A 17,271-nucleotide genomic window follows, 5' to 3' on the forward strand; every position below is an offset into this window, starting at 1 on the left:
CACATGGATTTAAGTTTGAGTTAGTTTGCCCATATTCCCAGCAAAGTTGATTATGTGCTGACTGTAAGTCACATTCTGTTGCGGTAAAATAATACTATTTCAATGACATCATTGCCATGCCCAAGTTAAAACATTATTTTAAATGGTGCATTTCACTTTGGCCATTCGCTTTACCAGCAGTATTCCCAACAGATTTACATATTTCAAGAGTCATATGACCTTGGAAGGCGTAGGACTTACCTCCAGTTCTTGGTGTGAGGAGGACCATCTTCAACACGAAGCAAAGCATAGCGAGCTGCATTCAGAGACAGTCCTCGGATTCCATCACCCCATTCTTTTTCCGCTCTTCAGGGTGCAGAAGAGATTCAATTAACAGGGTCCCATTTATTTATACAAATTAAGTACATTTTTCTCACATGAGGGATAATGGGCATAAAAAATGAATACTCTTTTGCATGAAAAAAACTCATCTTGCAGATTTAATTCAAGAATGAACACTAACCAAGAGGAAGCAGTCTCAGGTCCCTTCAAGAGAACTATTTATTAAGTATTTATTAATATTTGTTATGGTTTATTTTATTCATACTTCAAAAGTTTTTTTGTAATCATGAGAGCTACTTAAGTTGCTTTTAAGCACTAGAATGAGTAAGTGAGGGCTACTTAAAAGGAATTATTTTAAAGCAGCAGAATGAATAAGTTAAATTTGACTTTGTATGGATTAGTGTGTTAGAATCTTTCAGCATTGGGTATCCTTCCCTAGAAAGGGAAAGCACACACATTACCTTCTCCCCCCCCCACCACTACAGCTTTCTCCACTTCCTTTCCTTCCCAGCTTTTCTCCCAGATGAGCCTAAAGCTTTATCTGCCCTCCTGACCACTTTCAATCTCCTTACATTTTTCACTCCTCCTCCCAATACAAAGCTATGGTTGGCCACCTGGCATATAGCAAATAAGAACGAACTGTTAGGCTAACACATTATTTTCTTTGGTGGGGATTCTACTACAGCAAAGGGTCCATCTCCCTTACCCTCCCACCCTCTTATTTCCACTGATGAATTCTCACTAAACTGTTACCTCTAACCTTCCTTCAAATTTTAGATGAAATAAGCCAAACTGAATTCAAAAGCTATTAAAGAACAACATGGCATTTAAAACGTACCCTGACAGACAGCACAACCACGTAAGTTTCTTTTACTTAGTTATCAAAAAATTAAGATAAAAACTGAGGTTTTCTCCAGACAGCAGTTTTTAGAACATTTCAGGGTGAGTTTCTCCCCACCGCCCTGTTTCTGCAAAAAAGAATCTCTTGCTACAGTGTAGATGTGCTGGCTATGTACCAACATTTGTAAAGTCTGTATATGAATTTGGATGTACGTATAATTTTATGTATGTGCATACCTACATACACACACAAGCAGAACTGTTATCATCTGATCTGACTTCCTGGCTAAAATAGGCAAATTAATTTCCTTATAATTATTCCAGTAGTTACAATCCAGGAAAGCATCTAACCTGGAAATGGAGATATTAAAAGATGCAGAACCCACAAGGTGGAGGCGTTTATACCAGCCGATCCACTTAAGACCTGTGCTTAATCACTCATCAAAACAACTGGCCTCGCTTCAGCTTCCTGCTCCAAGATCCTACTATTTTTCTTGACTTTCAGCATCGGGTATCTTTCCTTAGAAAGGGAAAGCACACACATTACTGATCATAATGGCCTCCAATGTTTCAGTATGTTGTTTAGTTGGGGTTTTTTAGTTGGGTTTTGGGGGGTTGGGGAGTTTTTTTTTATTACTTTGGGGTTTGTTGTTTTTTTTTTAGTTTGGTTTTTGTGTGTTGGGGGGTTTTTTGGGGGGTGGGGTGGGTTGTTTTTCGGGTTTGATTTTTTTTTTTTTTTTAAATGAACTTGGCATGTTCTTTAAGCCTCCTACTTGTACCGCCTTTCTTACAGGTATGGCTCTGTATGTGTTCCTTGTCAAATGCATACAATGCAAAGTATGTTGCAATTTAAAGATTATCTAAGCCTTCAGAAAAATAGGTACTTTTCAGTAAGTGCTCTGGATTGTTCAGTATGATTCATTCTAAAAAGTGCTAAAGTGCACACAAAAGACTAGGTTTTGGGCTTTAGCACAAGCTAATAATAAGGTAACAGTTTTGTAACAATTGCTGCTTGATATTAAAAGGTCATGTTCCTGAAGTACCAAAACTTTACACCATAACCTCTGCTTAAATGAAAACTTCCCAGCCTTATTGGTTCTTAATTTGATTAGTCCTGGCTGTCAAGGTGTTTGGAACAGAGCTTCCAGGGAAATTAGAACCTGAAAATTTACAGCCCTTAACAGAGACAGGATCTTACCTTGTTTCAAGGCATACTCTTAATTCTATTACTTCAGTTCTATCTATTTTATACAAAAGTGCTTTTTGCTGAATATTAAAGATATTAAATATAGAATAAATAAGATATATGGTCTTACCCTCTATATTCTATGTATTTGTATATACATCCTGCGATTAGCATGGCAATCAAAGCATAGTACCAAGAGCAAATGAACATCAAGGCAAGACATAAACTCATCCCCAGGAATGAGAGAGTCCTAAAAGAAACCATTTTTTTCCATTTTTTTAAATAGGCATGCAAATGTTCTACAAAGTCAATTTCTTATTCAAGTTAACTCCCAGAAAGGCCTTTCTTCTTCAAAGGCCATTTCATAGCTACTATATAAATAAAAATACATTGTCCCAATTTTAGTTTATAAAAAGATTACATCCTTTGTGTGACAAATACAATTGAATGAGATAATAACAATAGATTTACTACATTTGTCAGTTCTGAAACTCTATCAGTACCTCCAAGTAAGGTCAGTTTCAAAACACATTGCTATCACTTATTGTTGATTTGAATTTAAGCTAAAAAAAATTGTCAAACAATACTAAACAACATTATGTTACTTCCAGCAAAAACAGTTGATTAGTTTAAATTAAATTTGACTCATCAATTATATTCTCCACTTCCGTTGTGGCCTGTCTCTTCGGCAAGAACACAGCACAATAGAAGAGATTATAGAAAACAATCTTTCAAAGGCTATCAAGAGAAAATGTTTGTGAGCTGAAAAAGTTACAGAAGCATTTCCAGATTGAAGTTTATATGCCTGGTTTGCCCACATTATTAATCAAGAGAGATATAAGTCAGCTCAGACCTGGACAGTTTTGTGAATAGTCACATAGAGCACCCCAGATTTCTTTTCACCTGATTTCCAAATTAGAGCTAGCTTTCACTGTATTGACAAAGAGTAGCAGCAGACCCAACTTTTGTTTGGTCCCTTTAGTTTGCCTCTTTAGTACCATGCAAGTACTGAGTCCAAATACATACAGTTTTAAACGAAAGAAATGCTTTCTACCTGTTCTGAGGACATCAATCTAAACCTAGTTTGCCTAATAGAACAAGGGCTGCTCTTTCATGCTTGACTTCGCCAACCTAAGACTCTACTTTTACTCAAAAAATAAAGTTTCATCCCAAGTCTAGCCAAGCATTCTGACACCTGCTTTGGCTAGAAATGATTATGTTGCCACACAGTAAGTCAGTTGGCTCACTGATCTCTCCGAGAACAACATAAAAAAGAATTGTTGCCAAATGGTTACAAACTCTGCTGCTGCCGCCATTTCACAACCCTTTGCTTTTAATTCCTCACCATGGTCCATCCTGTACCTCTTGGTACCCTCCATCTTATCCACCTGCCTTAGCTTTTAAGCTACTTTGTACCTTCTACTATACTTCTTCCACAGTCAGGTTATTCAAGGGAGGTGGAACAAAAGCCAAAAAGAAAACAAAACAGAAACAAGCAAACAAACAGAGACAGCAATCCCCCACTTTCCTTCTTGATGTTGCAAATACTACTAGGTGTTTGCTGTGATAGACTGGAAGACAGGTACTGATGTATTTGGAGGTTTAGATGCCAAACTAGTAAGTGCCTACTGAGCATATTCAAAAAGATTTTTCAGGGCTAAACCTGCGACATTTCATTTTTACTCCATTCTTTAAAAGAAAAAATAATAAGCAACTCTTACATCCTAGAATCAGGCTAGCTTATCTCCTAAAGGCTCTAGTCCTCAAGGCATTTCAGCACTAAAATGTCTCAATAGAATTACTGTTAATTAAACAAACATGTATTTTTAACATTCAGTAAAAAAAAAAATTAATAAAAAAAAGTTTCCCACTCTTAGTTTGAAATGTTTGAACTCTTAAGCCATTTAATAAAACCTAAACAAAAAACCCACACCCACACTTTTTGTATAACTAACCTTTACTGACTTCATCAAGTATCTACTTGTTTACTTCAGTTATCAAATGCAATGTCCAAAGCATGACATATTTTTAAAACAGTGATCATATCATTAAAGAGCCAACTGATGTATATTAAATTAGTTTTCCTGTTCTAGTGTTGTGTATTTTTTTTCATAACTAAAATGAAAATTTTATCAGCCTTCCTGAACATTTTTACCAGTTCTCCTTACCTATATATAAAATACAGCTTGGTTTTTTTTTCATCTTCATTCTCACATGTTCAGAAGATCTTAGCTTATAAGCAATATCAAAATGCCATCCTGTAGCCCCTTTGCAAATCCTCTACATTAGCCACATGTTTTTGTGATCACAGCTATTACTAGCCTTATTCCAAACACATGAAAACAAATGTTGCTGTTCTAAGATTATTCATGCACTGAATACTCTACCTCATTTAAATCAGAAAGGAGATTTTGGTTTATTATTGCAAGAAAATCAACAGTTTAGGGCTGTGTAATTAGTTTTAACTCTTCTGAATGAATGAATATTCCCTACCAATGGTAATACTTGAAACGAGGTCTCCAGTTGGGAGTCCGTAAAAGAGTCTGAACTGCACAAGCCAGATTTACAAACATATAGCACATAAGGAAAAACCTGTTAAGAAAAAAAAAAAAAAAAAAGAGCATTTTCCAATAGGGAATTAACTAGACAGATTTGCATTAAAACACAATCCAGAAAAGGGTAGGAACTTGTACACTGTGTTCACAGTAGCCAGTAGAACACAAGACGTAGATTAAATTAATATTTGTAGAATAGTAGGCCTCAAAACATGGTATTAGCATAATACAGAGCCTCAAACAAAGATTTCAGAGAAAACATAGCAAACAACTGACAATCACGGTGTACTGGTTTTGGCTGGCACAGAGTTAATTTTCTTCATAGTAGCTCCTACAGTGCTACGTTCTGGATTTGTAACCAATGCAGTGTTGATAACACAGGGATGTTTTAGCTGTTGCTCAGCAGTGCTCACACAGCATCAAGGCCGCCTCTGTTTTTTTTGCTGTCCCACCAGCAAATAGTCTTGGGGAGGCAACACAGCTGACCACAACGGACCAGAGGGATATTCAATAATGTATGACATCATGCTCAACAGTAAGAGTTCAGGGAATGGAGGAAGAAGGGGGACATTTGGACTTAGTGGTATTTTTTTCTCAAGTAACGGTTACACATGGTGAAGCCCTGCTTTCCTGGAAATGGTTAAACATCTGCCTACCAACAGTGAATGAATTCCTTATTTTGCTTTGCTTGTGCACAAAGCTTTTGCTTTACCTATTAACCTGTCTTTATCTCAACCCATGAGTTTTCTCACTTTTACCTTTCTGATTCCCTCCCTCATTGCACTGCGGGGGGAGTGAGCGAGTGGCTGGGTAAGGCCAAGCTGCCTACTGGGTTCAACCCATAACACATGGGATAAACTTCCAACACAAAGTCAGTAAAACAAAGTTCAGTTCATAACCTAAAACATTAAATTGTTTTCTCTGTCTCTATTAGATGCACTTGAGCTAAAATAGCAGGAATTTTTATTTTAAAATCCAGATTTTTAGAAGTTGAACATATTTTTACCAGCATTCAACAACTGTGTCATGGAAAAAGTTTTTTGTGCCTAGAAATTAGTTCCAGCCAAAACATTTTGTTGTTTCCTATTATCTCCAGGATCAAAAGGAATACAACTTGTTAGAAAACAAAGGCTAGCATGTATTGTTTCAAAAAGAAAAATCATTACCTAGTTAATTTAAAAATAACATACTATTTAACTTAAGAACACAAGACACCACATTCATACTTACATTGAAAGAATTGGTGCTACACTGTCCAATGAGGCTATCAAAATTCCAATTTCACAAATACCAGCAGTGAGGAGCAGAGCCCAAGTTGGTTCTCCATTTGCTTTTCCATGACCAAATACCTAGTTCAATTCAAGTAAACAGTAAGATTAGGGAAAGCTGTTCCTTATACAGTTATGAAATATGGTGCAGATCACAAACTAGCTTTAACTGGAATCACAAACAGTCATTAAAAGAAAATGAAGCAATCTATACTACAAAAAGCCACAAAATTGCAAACCCACACATTTCCAATATGAAAAACGTTTACTAAAATAAGCAATGACTACATAATGTTAAAGTACTATTGCAGTTGCTGTTGAAATAGTCTTAAGTAACTTCAAAGCCACATGCATCACAGATTTATGCTTAGTCTATAAAAAGCTAATATAGTTGAGGGCAGTATTTTTTGTAACATACAAAAAAGGCATCATCTCAGTACTTACAAACATTAAATATTTATCTTTAAAGAGGACTAAGGTAAGCCTATTATCCTGCACAGAGCCCTGCCAAAAATAATTTTGCATGTGGTAGTTTCCTTTGGGGATAATTCTATCCAGCTATACTGGTGATAGATGGCAAAATGCCTCACCTGAAGTTCCAGCTGTATTTATTCTCCTCTATACACTTACAAAGACTAAACCCTCACTCCCATTTTCCATAATAGCTTCCTTTCCAAATATCTAGGTTCTTCACCTCACTCATTCTCCATACTGTCTCCTTCCCTTAGCTTTCTGTCATCCATCAATCTTCCCTCCCTTATATTAAAATGCCATTTTTTCTGCTTATGCTGTTTTTTTCTTAAATGTCACATTCTTGCCCCTATATTAATCTACTTTCATTCATTTCCTTGATTGATGTGCAGCAGCTATATCACTCTGAAACTGCAAGCACTTTTCAAGTCTCAAAACCCTCTTCAAACATCCTGCTTCTTCTGCATTCCCTTTCCCCCACTTCCCAAACCATGTAAATTTTTTCCTTCTGATTCTTCACTCCTTTGAAATCTGGCCCTGATAAGATGGAATCATACTGTCACCCTCTCAGGAAGTACCAAATTTTTACTTCAGACAAAAGTGAAAATTTTTGTTTGTCTCTCTTAATACAACCCAGCATTTGTAATTTATTGCATTACAACCCCTTCCCACTCAAGTCAAACTCCATCACGATTCTGTTCCCCCACCCCAGTATACTTAGTGTATTTACTTCCAGTTACAGGTATAGGTCTTGAAAGTCAGGGAACATGCTGCTGCTCTTAACTGTGAAATAAAGCAGCAGCATGTTTGATATTCTTGCACACCCTCATCATCTTTCTCTGCCCCGGTAGAAAAGATGCTCCTAAACCAAGGGAATGGTGATACAACTTTCTCAGGGAACAAGTTGCCAACACCGTAGGTGCAGAGCCACCCACGCCAGCAGAACGGGAGATGCAGCAGTTGCGTTTCCTGCCAGCAGCACCACTGCTGCAAGTGCTGGGGCAGCAAGGGGGCTGCAGAAGCAGCAAATGCTGTCTTTTTAACTTGTTTACTTCTTGATTCTTTAACCCTTCTGGCTCCTGCTCCTAGCAGCAATACTAGTGTACATTTCCAGTGACCATTCACCCCTCCAGCCCAAGAGAATGAAGGACCTAAGAGAAAATATCAAGGATATAGCCCTACTGAGACTAGGCACTAGCAGACAGACCATGGAAGCAGCAGCAGCGCAATGGAACCAAGCGATTAAAGACTGAGAAAAGTGTTGGCAACAGCAGTATGATCTGCCTTTAAAATAAACTAACGAAAACCCCCCAAGACACAAAAGACAACCCACCCCTGCAAAGCCACTAGCATTACCTCTTCCATTTTGCTTTGCTTCTCAGCTTTTCCAACCACCTCCTCTAACCCATTCCCTGTGCACTCCTTCCCGCTCTTCACACAAGTCCTTTCCTCTCTTATTTTCCCATTCCCACATATTCTGCACATCTCCCTCCTCCTCAAATGTTCCCCCCTCCAACCCCACACAAATTCTCCAGCTAACCCATCATTCATAATAGTCCTAGGCACAGCCTAGCTCAGGAATTTTCTCCTCAAGTCACACATCAACGTGTTGACTCATTGTAGGCTTCCCTCAAACTCAGGAACCAAACCAAGCTGCTGCTATTCTATACCTAGCACTCACTGAAGATATAGATATCTCTGAACAGACTCTTAAGTTATTCACCAAGAGTAATAATAGCCCATTTTTAACAAAACGTACTACACCAACCTCAGATGTGAGACAGTGACCTAGAGCACACATCTGATCAAGACTCCAGAGATAAGTGTGGGTATAGTAAGGAAGACTCAAACATAAGTTTGGTTATATAACTTGGGTATCAAAATAATTATATAAACCTCTCAAAGAGATATATAAACGCAAACAAGTGCGCCAAATCACCCTCAGGACTCTCTCCATACAGAACAGCCTAGTCTCCTAAATTCAGCCCTAGCTACCTTCAGTGTCAGAGCTATCTGCAGTTTCTTTCTGTGTGCTAAATTTGACAATTGTCCCATAACTCTGTTCCCAAAATATTCATAGTTACTCAGACATAATCCTGGTTTTTATACTTGAACCTGTTCTTGGTAGGTTAGCCAACAGTTGCACAGCACAATGTTATTCTTGGCAATTTGAGGTAGGCTTTCAAACTCCAAAGTTCATCACAGAAATCACAGCTTCACTCTCTAGACATTATCATCTTTTTGAATTTTATTTATTTATTTTTAACTCAAGTCTAGTTGTCTAGTTTTTGCAGATACAGCCTAACAATTGTATTAAAGATCTTCCGGCAACAGCTCTCTCTTCTTCTGTTTGCCAGCTTACTCACTTCCTTTGAGAAAAATCTTATTGATTTATTTTTAAAAACATGCACAGGGATGTTGGAACAATCTTAATGTTCCAAGTCATGGGATAGAATTCTATTATTACATCTCTGTTGACTTCATTTAGCTTACAAAAATGAATAAAAACTAGAATTGTATCTCTGATACAAGAAGTATCATGCAGTTCCATACTGAGATTAAATCAACTCTGTTCACAAATACAAGTCGTAAGCACAGCCTGGAATCAAGAAGTTCAGTTGTTAGTTGCTTCTTAGTTCATTTATTTCCACTTATAGAAGACTTATATTCTCAGTTTTGAACCACTAACTTTTATGTGTAAGAACAAAAATAATTAAATTGCATTGCACAGAAGTATCCACGTTCAAACTTTGTCCTACAATAGCTTGATCTGTTATTGTGCACAATTACAACTGAGCTCCAAATCTTTTTCTCACAGTTCTACAGGAATAGCAGAATTAATGCCTGATTTTTTTGTCAAAATATAAGCCATATTTGAAGTATTGTAAAGAAAAAAAAAAATCTCACTTGAATAAACGGTACAATGCCATCTCTTGCAATGGCCTGCAACAGACGGGGTGCACCAGTGAGACTCTGAAGACCAGCACCACACGTTGAAAAGAATGAACCGATCACAATAACCCATGGAGAAGGCCAGGCCAGTGTACCGACCACTAGATTTCCATTAACTGCTTCTCCAAACCTTAGGGAAGTGGGGGGGGAGAAAAAAAATAATCAGTAAGCATTAAAGTAACTTTTACTATAGCTTCAACACCCACATTTCAATCTTTTTGGACAACAGCACTTTTCAACAACAAACACCATGTCACAGTATGCACTATAGGATTTCCCAACCAACCAACCAATTTCTTTTTATTCTGCTGTTTTAAAGAAAACATATTATAGTTGATTCATTGTAAGCGCTGCCTCTAAGCAGACATGCAGCAATTACCAGGTATCTTGGCAAACTTTACAGAATTAATAGCAATAGGAAAAGTATTTACATATGCATCCTTTAGATCCTTGTGACTGCTAGGAACTAGGTTACAGAAGTCTGTTCTACAAGTAATACAGGTATACCCTGGGGCATAAGCAGGAGATTCGCAAACCAAAGTATTAGCCTTTCCTTTTAATAGTGTGACACTGACAGGGGCATAAGCAGCAGATTTGCAAAACAAAGTATTAGCCTTTCCTTTTGATAGTGTGACACTGACATGGACAAGTAAATAGAGAAACTACTAGACACAACCATCTCAAGTTATCCACATGCCTTCTGACTATCGTGCCACCTGATGCATTTTTTAAGTGACTAGGCAAATAAGCGGGTAGAAGTCAGGAAGAGGTGCTTTCATTACAGTCTCGAGTGTCCTATCCAATGCCACTTTTTTTTTTCTTTTTTAAAATATAATTAACTTTCTGTTCATTTATGGACATCTTGGGTAAACTACAAAAAGGTTCTTTCCGCCCCATCCCCACCCTCAACCTGATGTTTTTGTTTTAAAATCAAGTAAACTTCTTGTAGTTCATCTTAGTTTTGTTAGTAAGCAGCCAAAATCAACTTTAAGACTATCTACAATGTGATAGCGTAATTTCTTCTTTTCCCCCCCAATGTTTTCAGGTTTTTCAAAATAAAAACGAGAAAAAAGAAAAGGCTACAGACTAAGTAAAATTAAACGCTTTATCTTTTTTCAGACCTGGTCTTAAACAGGGTCAAGAAACATAGTAATCAGGTTAATGTAATAAGACAGTGTTCAAACTCTTGCATATGCCCAAGCTTGGATGCACGGCTACATACTATTTTTGGCAGATGGAAAAAGGGGAAACCACACCCTTTAAAACTATAGCAGAAAAAAACATATTTTGTTTCTATGATGACATTTATACAGCTGCACATTCATTCTCAATTCAAATTCTAATGCCTGTGTTTTAATTAAACACAGGGTAGGAACAACTTGAAAAGATGAAAGACAAACACTGAAAGATGTACAACCTACTTTTTCCTCATGGCAGATATGACAATCCATAATGAAAAAAAACCAAACCCAAAACAGTCTTTAAACCAGACCAAAATCCATACATTTTACTGTTATGCTGGCAGCATTGTAAATGAAAGAACATGGATTCAATGCTCTTGCTACAATGCATCCTACTCTAGTGACAGATCACCTGTACTCACAGCTTGCAAAATTCTACCACCCTGCCCCAGTAAATTTCAAATATGTTACTTTCAAAAATGTGGGTTTATAGATATTGGCTCTGCATTAATTTATAATTCAAAATTCATTTACTGTTTCTTACACGTCTGCTTGATTTAGTTTGTATATTTACTTTGAAGAAAAAGAAAATTGAGAATTTCACTGATGCAGCAATACCATTTTAAAGTAAAAATGATGTCCTTCTGCTTCTTGTATTAGCTTTGATTAGAATCTGTCTTTTAACTTATGGTTTTCCTTCTAGACTAAAAGACTGTGTTTTGAAATAAGATGTCTCAGCACCATCTTCATCACCTTCCAAACAATATCCCAACGCTACCGCTTCATCACCAAAAGCAAACTTAAACCTTAGTAGAAAAGAGAACCAGACACCAGCAAGGAAACGAATGTGAAACCTGCCAACAGATTCATCTTAGTCAACTTCTCCTAAGGGAGAAATTTATCAAAATCTGGAGATTCCATTCATGCTTATCTCCATTACATTTATTCCCTTCTTGCTTCATATTGTGCCTCAAATATCCTCAGGCAATTACATGGGTGAAAACTGACACGAGTCCTGATCTACAACCGATCTCTTAAATCAAAAAGTCATACATCCAGTGGAAATTATAGGCCTGATTGTGCATTGCAGTCTCTCTCATGAACTCTCCTTGTCACGTAACTGTCAAAAAATCTTTTTCTGTCTTTGTTCCTCAGGAGCATATTACTTCTCCCAAAATAATACCACTCCCCTTAGCCCCACAAACACTACCTATGATTTTCTTTCTCAGGAACATCTTACTAGGGACAGTTCTACTTCAAACATTTATTTTAGATTCTGCTTCTACTTCTTGAAGGGATACAGCCGATAGCTGCAAAAACTGGTCAGGTTATCTCGGGTTAACAGATAGACTTTCCCTCCAGTTTTAAACTAAGCAAAAGAAAAATATATGACATAGATATTTCCCAGAAGAGCCATTAATAAGTCCTACTAACATAACCCATGAGCATACATACTTCCTGTAAAATTAGAAGTTGAATATGACTTACTTATCTCTTAATATCACACCTTCTATACAGGCACCAAACAACACTATACAGGAGAGATCTATTACTAAGACTGAAGGAAGATTACACTATAAATAATCATATACATAGAAAGAGAAAACACACCATTTTTCACCTAGGTATGAAATCAAAGTGTCCATGATAACAAAGTGTGTGTGTGGGGGGGGGGGGGGGGGGGGTGTTGTTTGTTCTGGTTGTTTTGTAGTTGTTTATTTTTAATTCTTCCCTGCTGCAACTTTTTAGTTTATGGTCTCTACAACTGCTTTTGATGCATAGTTGATTTGTGAAGTATTGGAATTAGCCAGGTCATACATTCATGCAACAGAACAGATATTTTCTCATACAAATAAGCATCTGTGTCTTCTAGGTACTGAAGGACTAACAATTTCTATTACTTGTAGTTTGCTTTAAGATTTTCACTGGTTATACTGAATATAACAACAAAGCAATCTGCCAGCTGAAGCATGATGCTAAAACCCTCTACATCACTTAACTAAAAACATCAATTAGATCTTGGAATTTGAAGCACTAGTAGAATATGGAATATATATATATAAATATTTATATATACAAATAAAGTTTGAGGTATTTTAATAATAGTTATAAATTATATTGTAGACAATTATAAAATATTTTCAGTTTAGATTTCGTTCATTTTACATTCAGGCAACTTTTCAATGAAAACACTATACTGTTATACCTACAGAACTCACACTAGAAAAAAAAAAAAGTTACAGCATAAAGGATACAAATAAAAGACGTGGTTGAAATAGCCAAAATTGTTCCAGTAGGAATAGATTTCTGAGCATCCTTAAGATCTCCAGATCTGTTTGAACCTGCCATAATACCTTAAAAAGAGACCAAATTTATATGTCAAAAACAATTAATACTAATTCCATGTAAATAACTAATAGAATAGGAACATTTAACTTTAAGCCTGATTTAACACATCATTACCAATGGAGCAGGCTACAGAAATGTATTATAATACTGCACAAATCCTCAATTTATACCATCATTTTATTCAGAAATTTGTGTTACCACGCATTGTTGGCTGAACAAATTTCAGAAAGCTCAAGAGACAGATATAAAAAAATGAAAAAATTATTTTTCAAATATAACTTCAGAATAATTTTTTAAATGGGGAAATATAAGAAGCAGCAAAATGTTGGGATGGATGTTATAAACTAATGAGATTTGGCAATTTTAGCCAGTGTGACCAAATGCACTAACTTTCTACTAAACAGAGTATACATAGTAAGATATGCAAGCAAATCAATAAACTAAATAATAAAAATATAGAAACAAAAAAGAAAGGAGTGGGCAGGAAGTACAAGAGGAATGGCTAGGAAACCACATGTACACATCCCTGTTTGAATCTAACAAGAGAACAAAAATATTTTTCTAGCACGTGGTGTGACAGGAGGGAAAAATTACTTCATATTACAATTGCTTGAGCTGTGACTTTTCTTCTAAAGTATCTTTGGTTATTTCAGTCAAATGTATATAATTTCTGTCAGGTCACAACTAATCTACCTTTAACCTTGATAAAAAAAGGCTCTACTAGTTACAGTTGCAAAAAAATATTGGCTATATAAACAAATCGCAGGTGGTTCGTGGCTTGAATAATTGAAACAATAATTTTAATACTTAACTGTTCTCTCATGCATTTGAAGATTAGAATATTATAAAGGTATGCATCTTATTTAAATAAGCATTTAGTAACACATGGAACTTTTGTTTTCTTTCCAGACACAGAAAATACCACTTAAACTGATTCCTTGTTTAAGTCCTATAAACCCCTAAAATAACCAGCCGCCAGCTATGTCTCTCTAGTACAAGAAAGTTTTAGGTACATAAAACTTGGACACACAGACTAGCAATCTCACATATCATCAATAAACATTCACACACAAAATAATCTTTTTTCAGCTATGAGTACACAATCCTCACTCAAGAAAAATAGTTGTACCTACCTGTCACAGACGGGAAATAAATCCCTACAAGCATTGTGAAGTAGGTCATGATATCTGTAAAAACATAAGGGAGTCCACCCATTTTTGTGTCTTCTGATCCAGCAACTGATGGCTGATCTTTTTTTTCAACTATTGATCCTTTTTCTGAATAGGCACTCCACAGATTATCTACAAGGCAGGGGGGACGAAACAAGAGCCAGAGTCATCTCTCTGTTTCAGCATATTAAGTAGTGAGAATGCAATAGTTTTATGAATCAGATGGCTTTTCTTACACAAAAATCATGACATTTCCCAACGTTTCCTTATAAAGCCAAGAATGCAGCATGAATACGATCAATACCAATTATAACTTGTGGACATTCCCACTGTAAGCCAGTGGAAATGCAGTAGTGTATAGGATGTGTCGTACAAGATTTTCTCTTCCATTAAAGAAAGATTTAGCTAAAGAATTAAATTCTAATGTATTTCTAGAATGTCCACTTACATTGCACAGACATATGGATGTATTATCAGGATGTATTGTGAAAAAAAATAAGGAAACTATTATCTCCAGGTTCAAGCAATCTTAGCATATATTCATATTTCTTGTTTTTATATTTTGAGGAGCAGGTCAAAAAAGAAATGCTACTTAGCAGTAACTCGAGTTCTTTGAGACCTGCGGTACAGGATAACCCTGGACAACAGTTCAGGACTTAGCTGTTCATGGTGAAGGTATTCCACATGGTGACAAAAGCAGAGCAACCAGACTCCAGAAGAGAAATGATAAGCAAAAAAACCCAAAGCAAGCAAAAACCAGCAGAATGTGGCTCAAATTCCCCCCAAAAGTAAGAATGCTTGTTTGATGAAGATTGACCGGTCAAAGAACCAGTAGCTTTTGAGAGCTTACATTTGTGGAAACACTGTTGTGCCCCTTGACAAGATGGTGAGAACGTCCAACACTGATTCTTATTTTAAAATGAGAAAAGCTGTCTTATCTTGTGTGAGGAAACAAAGTAGATACTCTCCCTCTCTGTCAAAGAGCCAAAGGATTTTACACCACAGAAATAAATGATTCCCACAGACCACCGTGATGATGGATCTGATAGCCAATTTTCAGCCATCGAGTACAATTCAGTGAATTAGGTACAGTATTCTAAGCCTTCACAATAGCAAAAGGTTACCTTGACCACAACAGGAGATTGACTCTGAATCTCCATAAGTGGCCAAAGATAGGATACTCCTACCCAGATTTGTAACAGAAATCTTACAATTGGTAAGCATGTATGGAAGCATGCATGAGAAACATAAGAGACAGAAGAACAAAGATTAAAAGGAAAGTAAGTATTAATTGCTACAGAGTGCTATGTGTCTTAGTTCATTCAAATGAAGAGGAATAACAAACTGATCCAAGATAAGACCGAAGCCATAAAAAAGATGACTTAAAAAAACCCACGAGAATTGTAAATTTCAGGAATTTAACAAAGATTTGGTAAATGACATATAGACAAGATCTCCAAATTAGCATCCACTCCTTATGGAACATAAAAAGAAAGTCCAAAAATCAGTTTGTCACTGTCAATCAAAAGCACTAAATACTGAATGAGGACTCAACAGCCTATGTCCTTTATTCAGTATGACACAGAAGTGACAATGGCCCAAGCACTCCAATGCATACAACTCTTACTGTGGAAGTGTGTATGCCAGCATGAGCGGGTAAAATCAGCTTAGAGATTTTGTAAGACAGAAATCACTTTCTCCTTTCATAAGATGTCACACAGAGCTTTGTTACACTAATTCCCTATGCTCATTTTCCCCAAAAGTAAGAATCCAAGTGGACTTGAAAGTTAGAGTGAGGAAAGAGAGTCACTTTTCAGAAGCATCCGGACAGTTGTGGGGAGGTAGATTTCCTTTCTAGGACCATTCATGGGCTGCAGAGGCTCCTCTAGGAACATTTAGGGACACATAAACAAGGTGTGGTACAGTGTATCTAACCCAACACATGCTACCATGAAGCAGAACAGTGTTGATTAAAGCTATTTCCAGAATTATTTCGCTATTGTGAGGTCCACATTCATGGGTGTATTAGGTTAGCTGTTTGTAGAATGATTTATTATTGTTAGGACAGTGTTCATGGAAGGTGTGTAAGAAATGCATATGTACTGTATGCAAGTGCCCAGTAAATGGTGTGAGGACTTAGCACATGCTTCCTGAAACACCCAGGCGTGATAACTGAGCATTCCCAGCCACAGCTCAAGAGACTTAAATGTGCACAGTCTGCAGCTGCAAAGTCTTCACACAAAGCAGAACATACGCCATCAGCAGAAGAAAATCCTCCTTGAGAAATCTTTGCCAGTCAAGTTCAAGTTTACCTCAGGTATCAGAACATGAGCTCACACTCAGCAAGCAGAACAGGCAATCCACTTAATTTGGTCTTAGTATTACATGACACTAGGATAGTGAAAAGCACTTCTATATAGTAGTGCTAGTTCAAAGAAATGTTAATCAGTGAACACAACCAAAGCACATTTTTCCAAAAGAAGAAAAATTGGTACTCAGCCTGAAACCTCCAAAAGCAAACTAGCAGTTTAAAGCTTACTCTGTAGTGAAAAAATGAGAACACAGTTGTCTTCTGAGCTGGGGCAGGAAATGTAAAAATATTCAGGAAAAGTTGTAGATATGCGTGTGGTAAATTATAAAATGCATTGTACAAACCCTAGGTCTCATTTCTTGTAGCAAACATTTCAATCGAAAAGAATTTCATTTTTCATTGAGGAAACTGAATTTTTTTTTTTTTTTAAGATACAGATTTAGATTCAGAGAAGCCTATGCTTCATTTAATATCTTTTTATGTATTTGTACACTTTATATTTGATATTTTAAACTAAATTACTATAGCAGTAGTGATTGCCTAGTGTCCCTATGTAGAGATGCATATTTATATAAATCAAACTTTATTTTAAGGGGAAGCAGGGGAGAGGTATCAGAACATGCATTTCATCCCTGGAAACATTCTTTGTATACAATACAATCCATTAC

The 17,271-nt window shown here is 36.5% G+C and overlaps 1 protein-coding gene across 7 annotated transcripts in view; it reads right to left on the reverse strand.

Annotated features, from left to right (window-relative positions):
• SLC12A7 (solute carrier family 12 member 7) overlaps positions 1-17,271 on the reverse strand; it is a 71,129-nt gene that overhangs the window by 19,274 nt on the left and 34,584 nt on the right. For all 7 annotated transcript variants that reach the window (XM_030041771.2, XM_030041774.2, XM_030041770.2 and 4 more), the window contains exons 9-16: positions 14,257-14,424; positions 13,030-13,128; positions 12,263-12,320; positions 9,549-9,723; positions 6,133-6,251; positions 4,841-4,939; positions 2,478-2,597; positions 241-345 (exon numbers count right to left, since the gene is read on the reverse strand). In XM_030041771.2, the coding sequence (XP_029897631.1) occupies positions 241-345; positions 2,478-2,597; positions 4,841-4,939; positions 6,133-6,251; positions 9,549-9,723; positions 12,263-12,320; positions 13,030-13,128; positions 14,257-14,424 (943 nt within the window). The remainder of the gene's footprint in view (positions 1-240; positions 346-2,477; positions 2,598-4,840; positions 4,940-6,132; positions 6,252-9,548; positions 9,724-12,262; positions 12,321-13,029; positions 13,129-14,256; positions 14,425-17,271) is intronic.

This window comes from Aquila chrysaetos, chromosome 18, assembly GCF_900496995.4.
Source record: "Aquila chrysaetos chrysaetos chromosome 18, bAquChr1.4, whole genome shotgun sequence".
In the NCBI taxonomy this organism is placed as follows: domain Eukaryota; kingdom Metazoa; phylum Chordata; class Aves; order Accipitriformes; family Accipitridae; genus Aquila; species Aquila chrysaetos.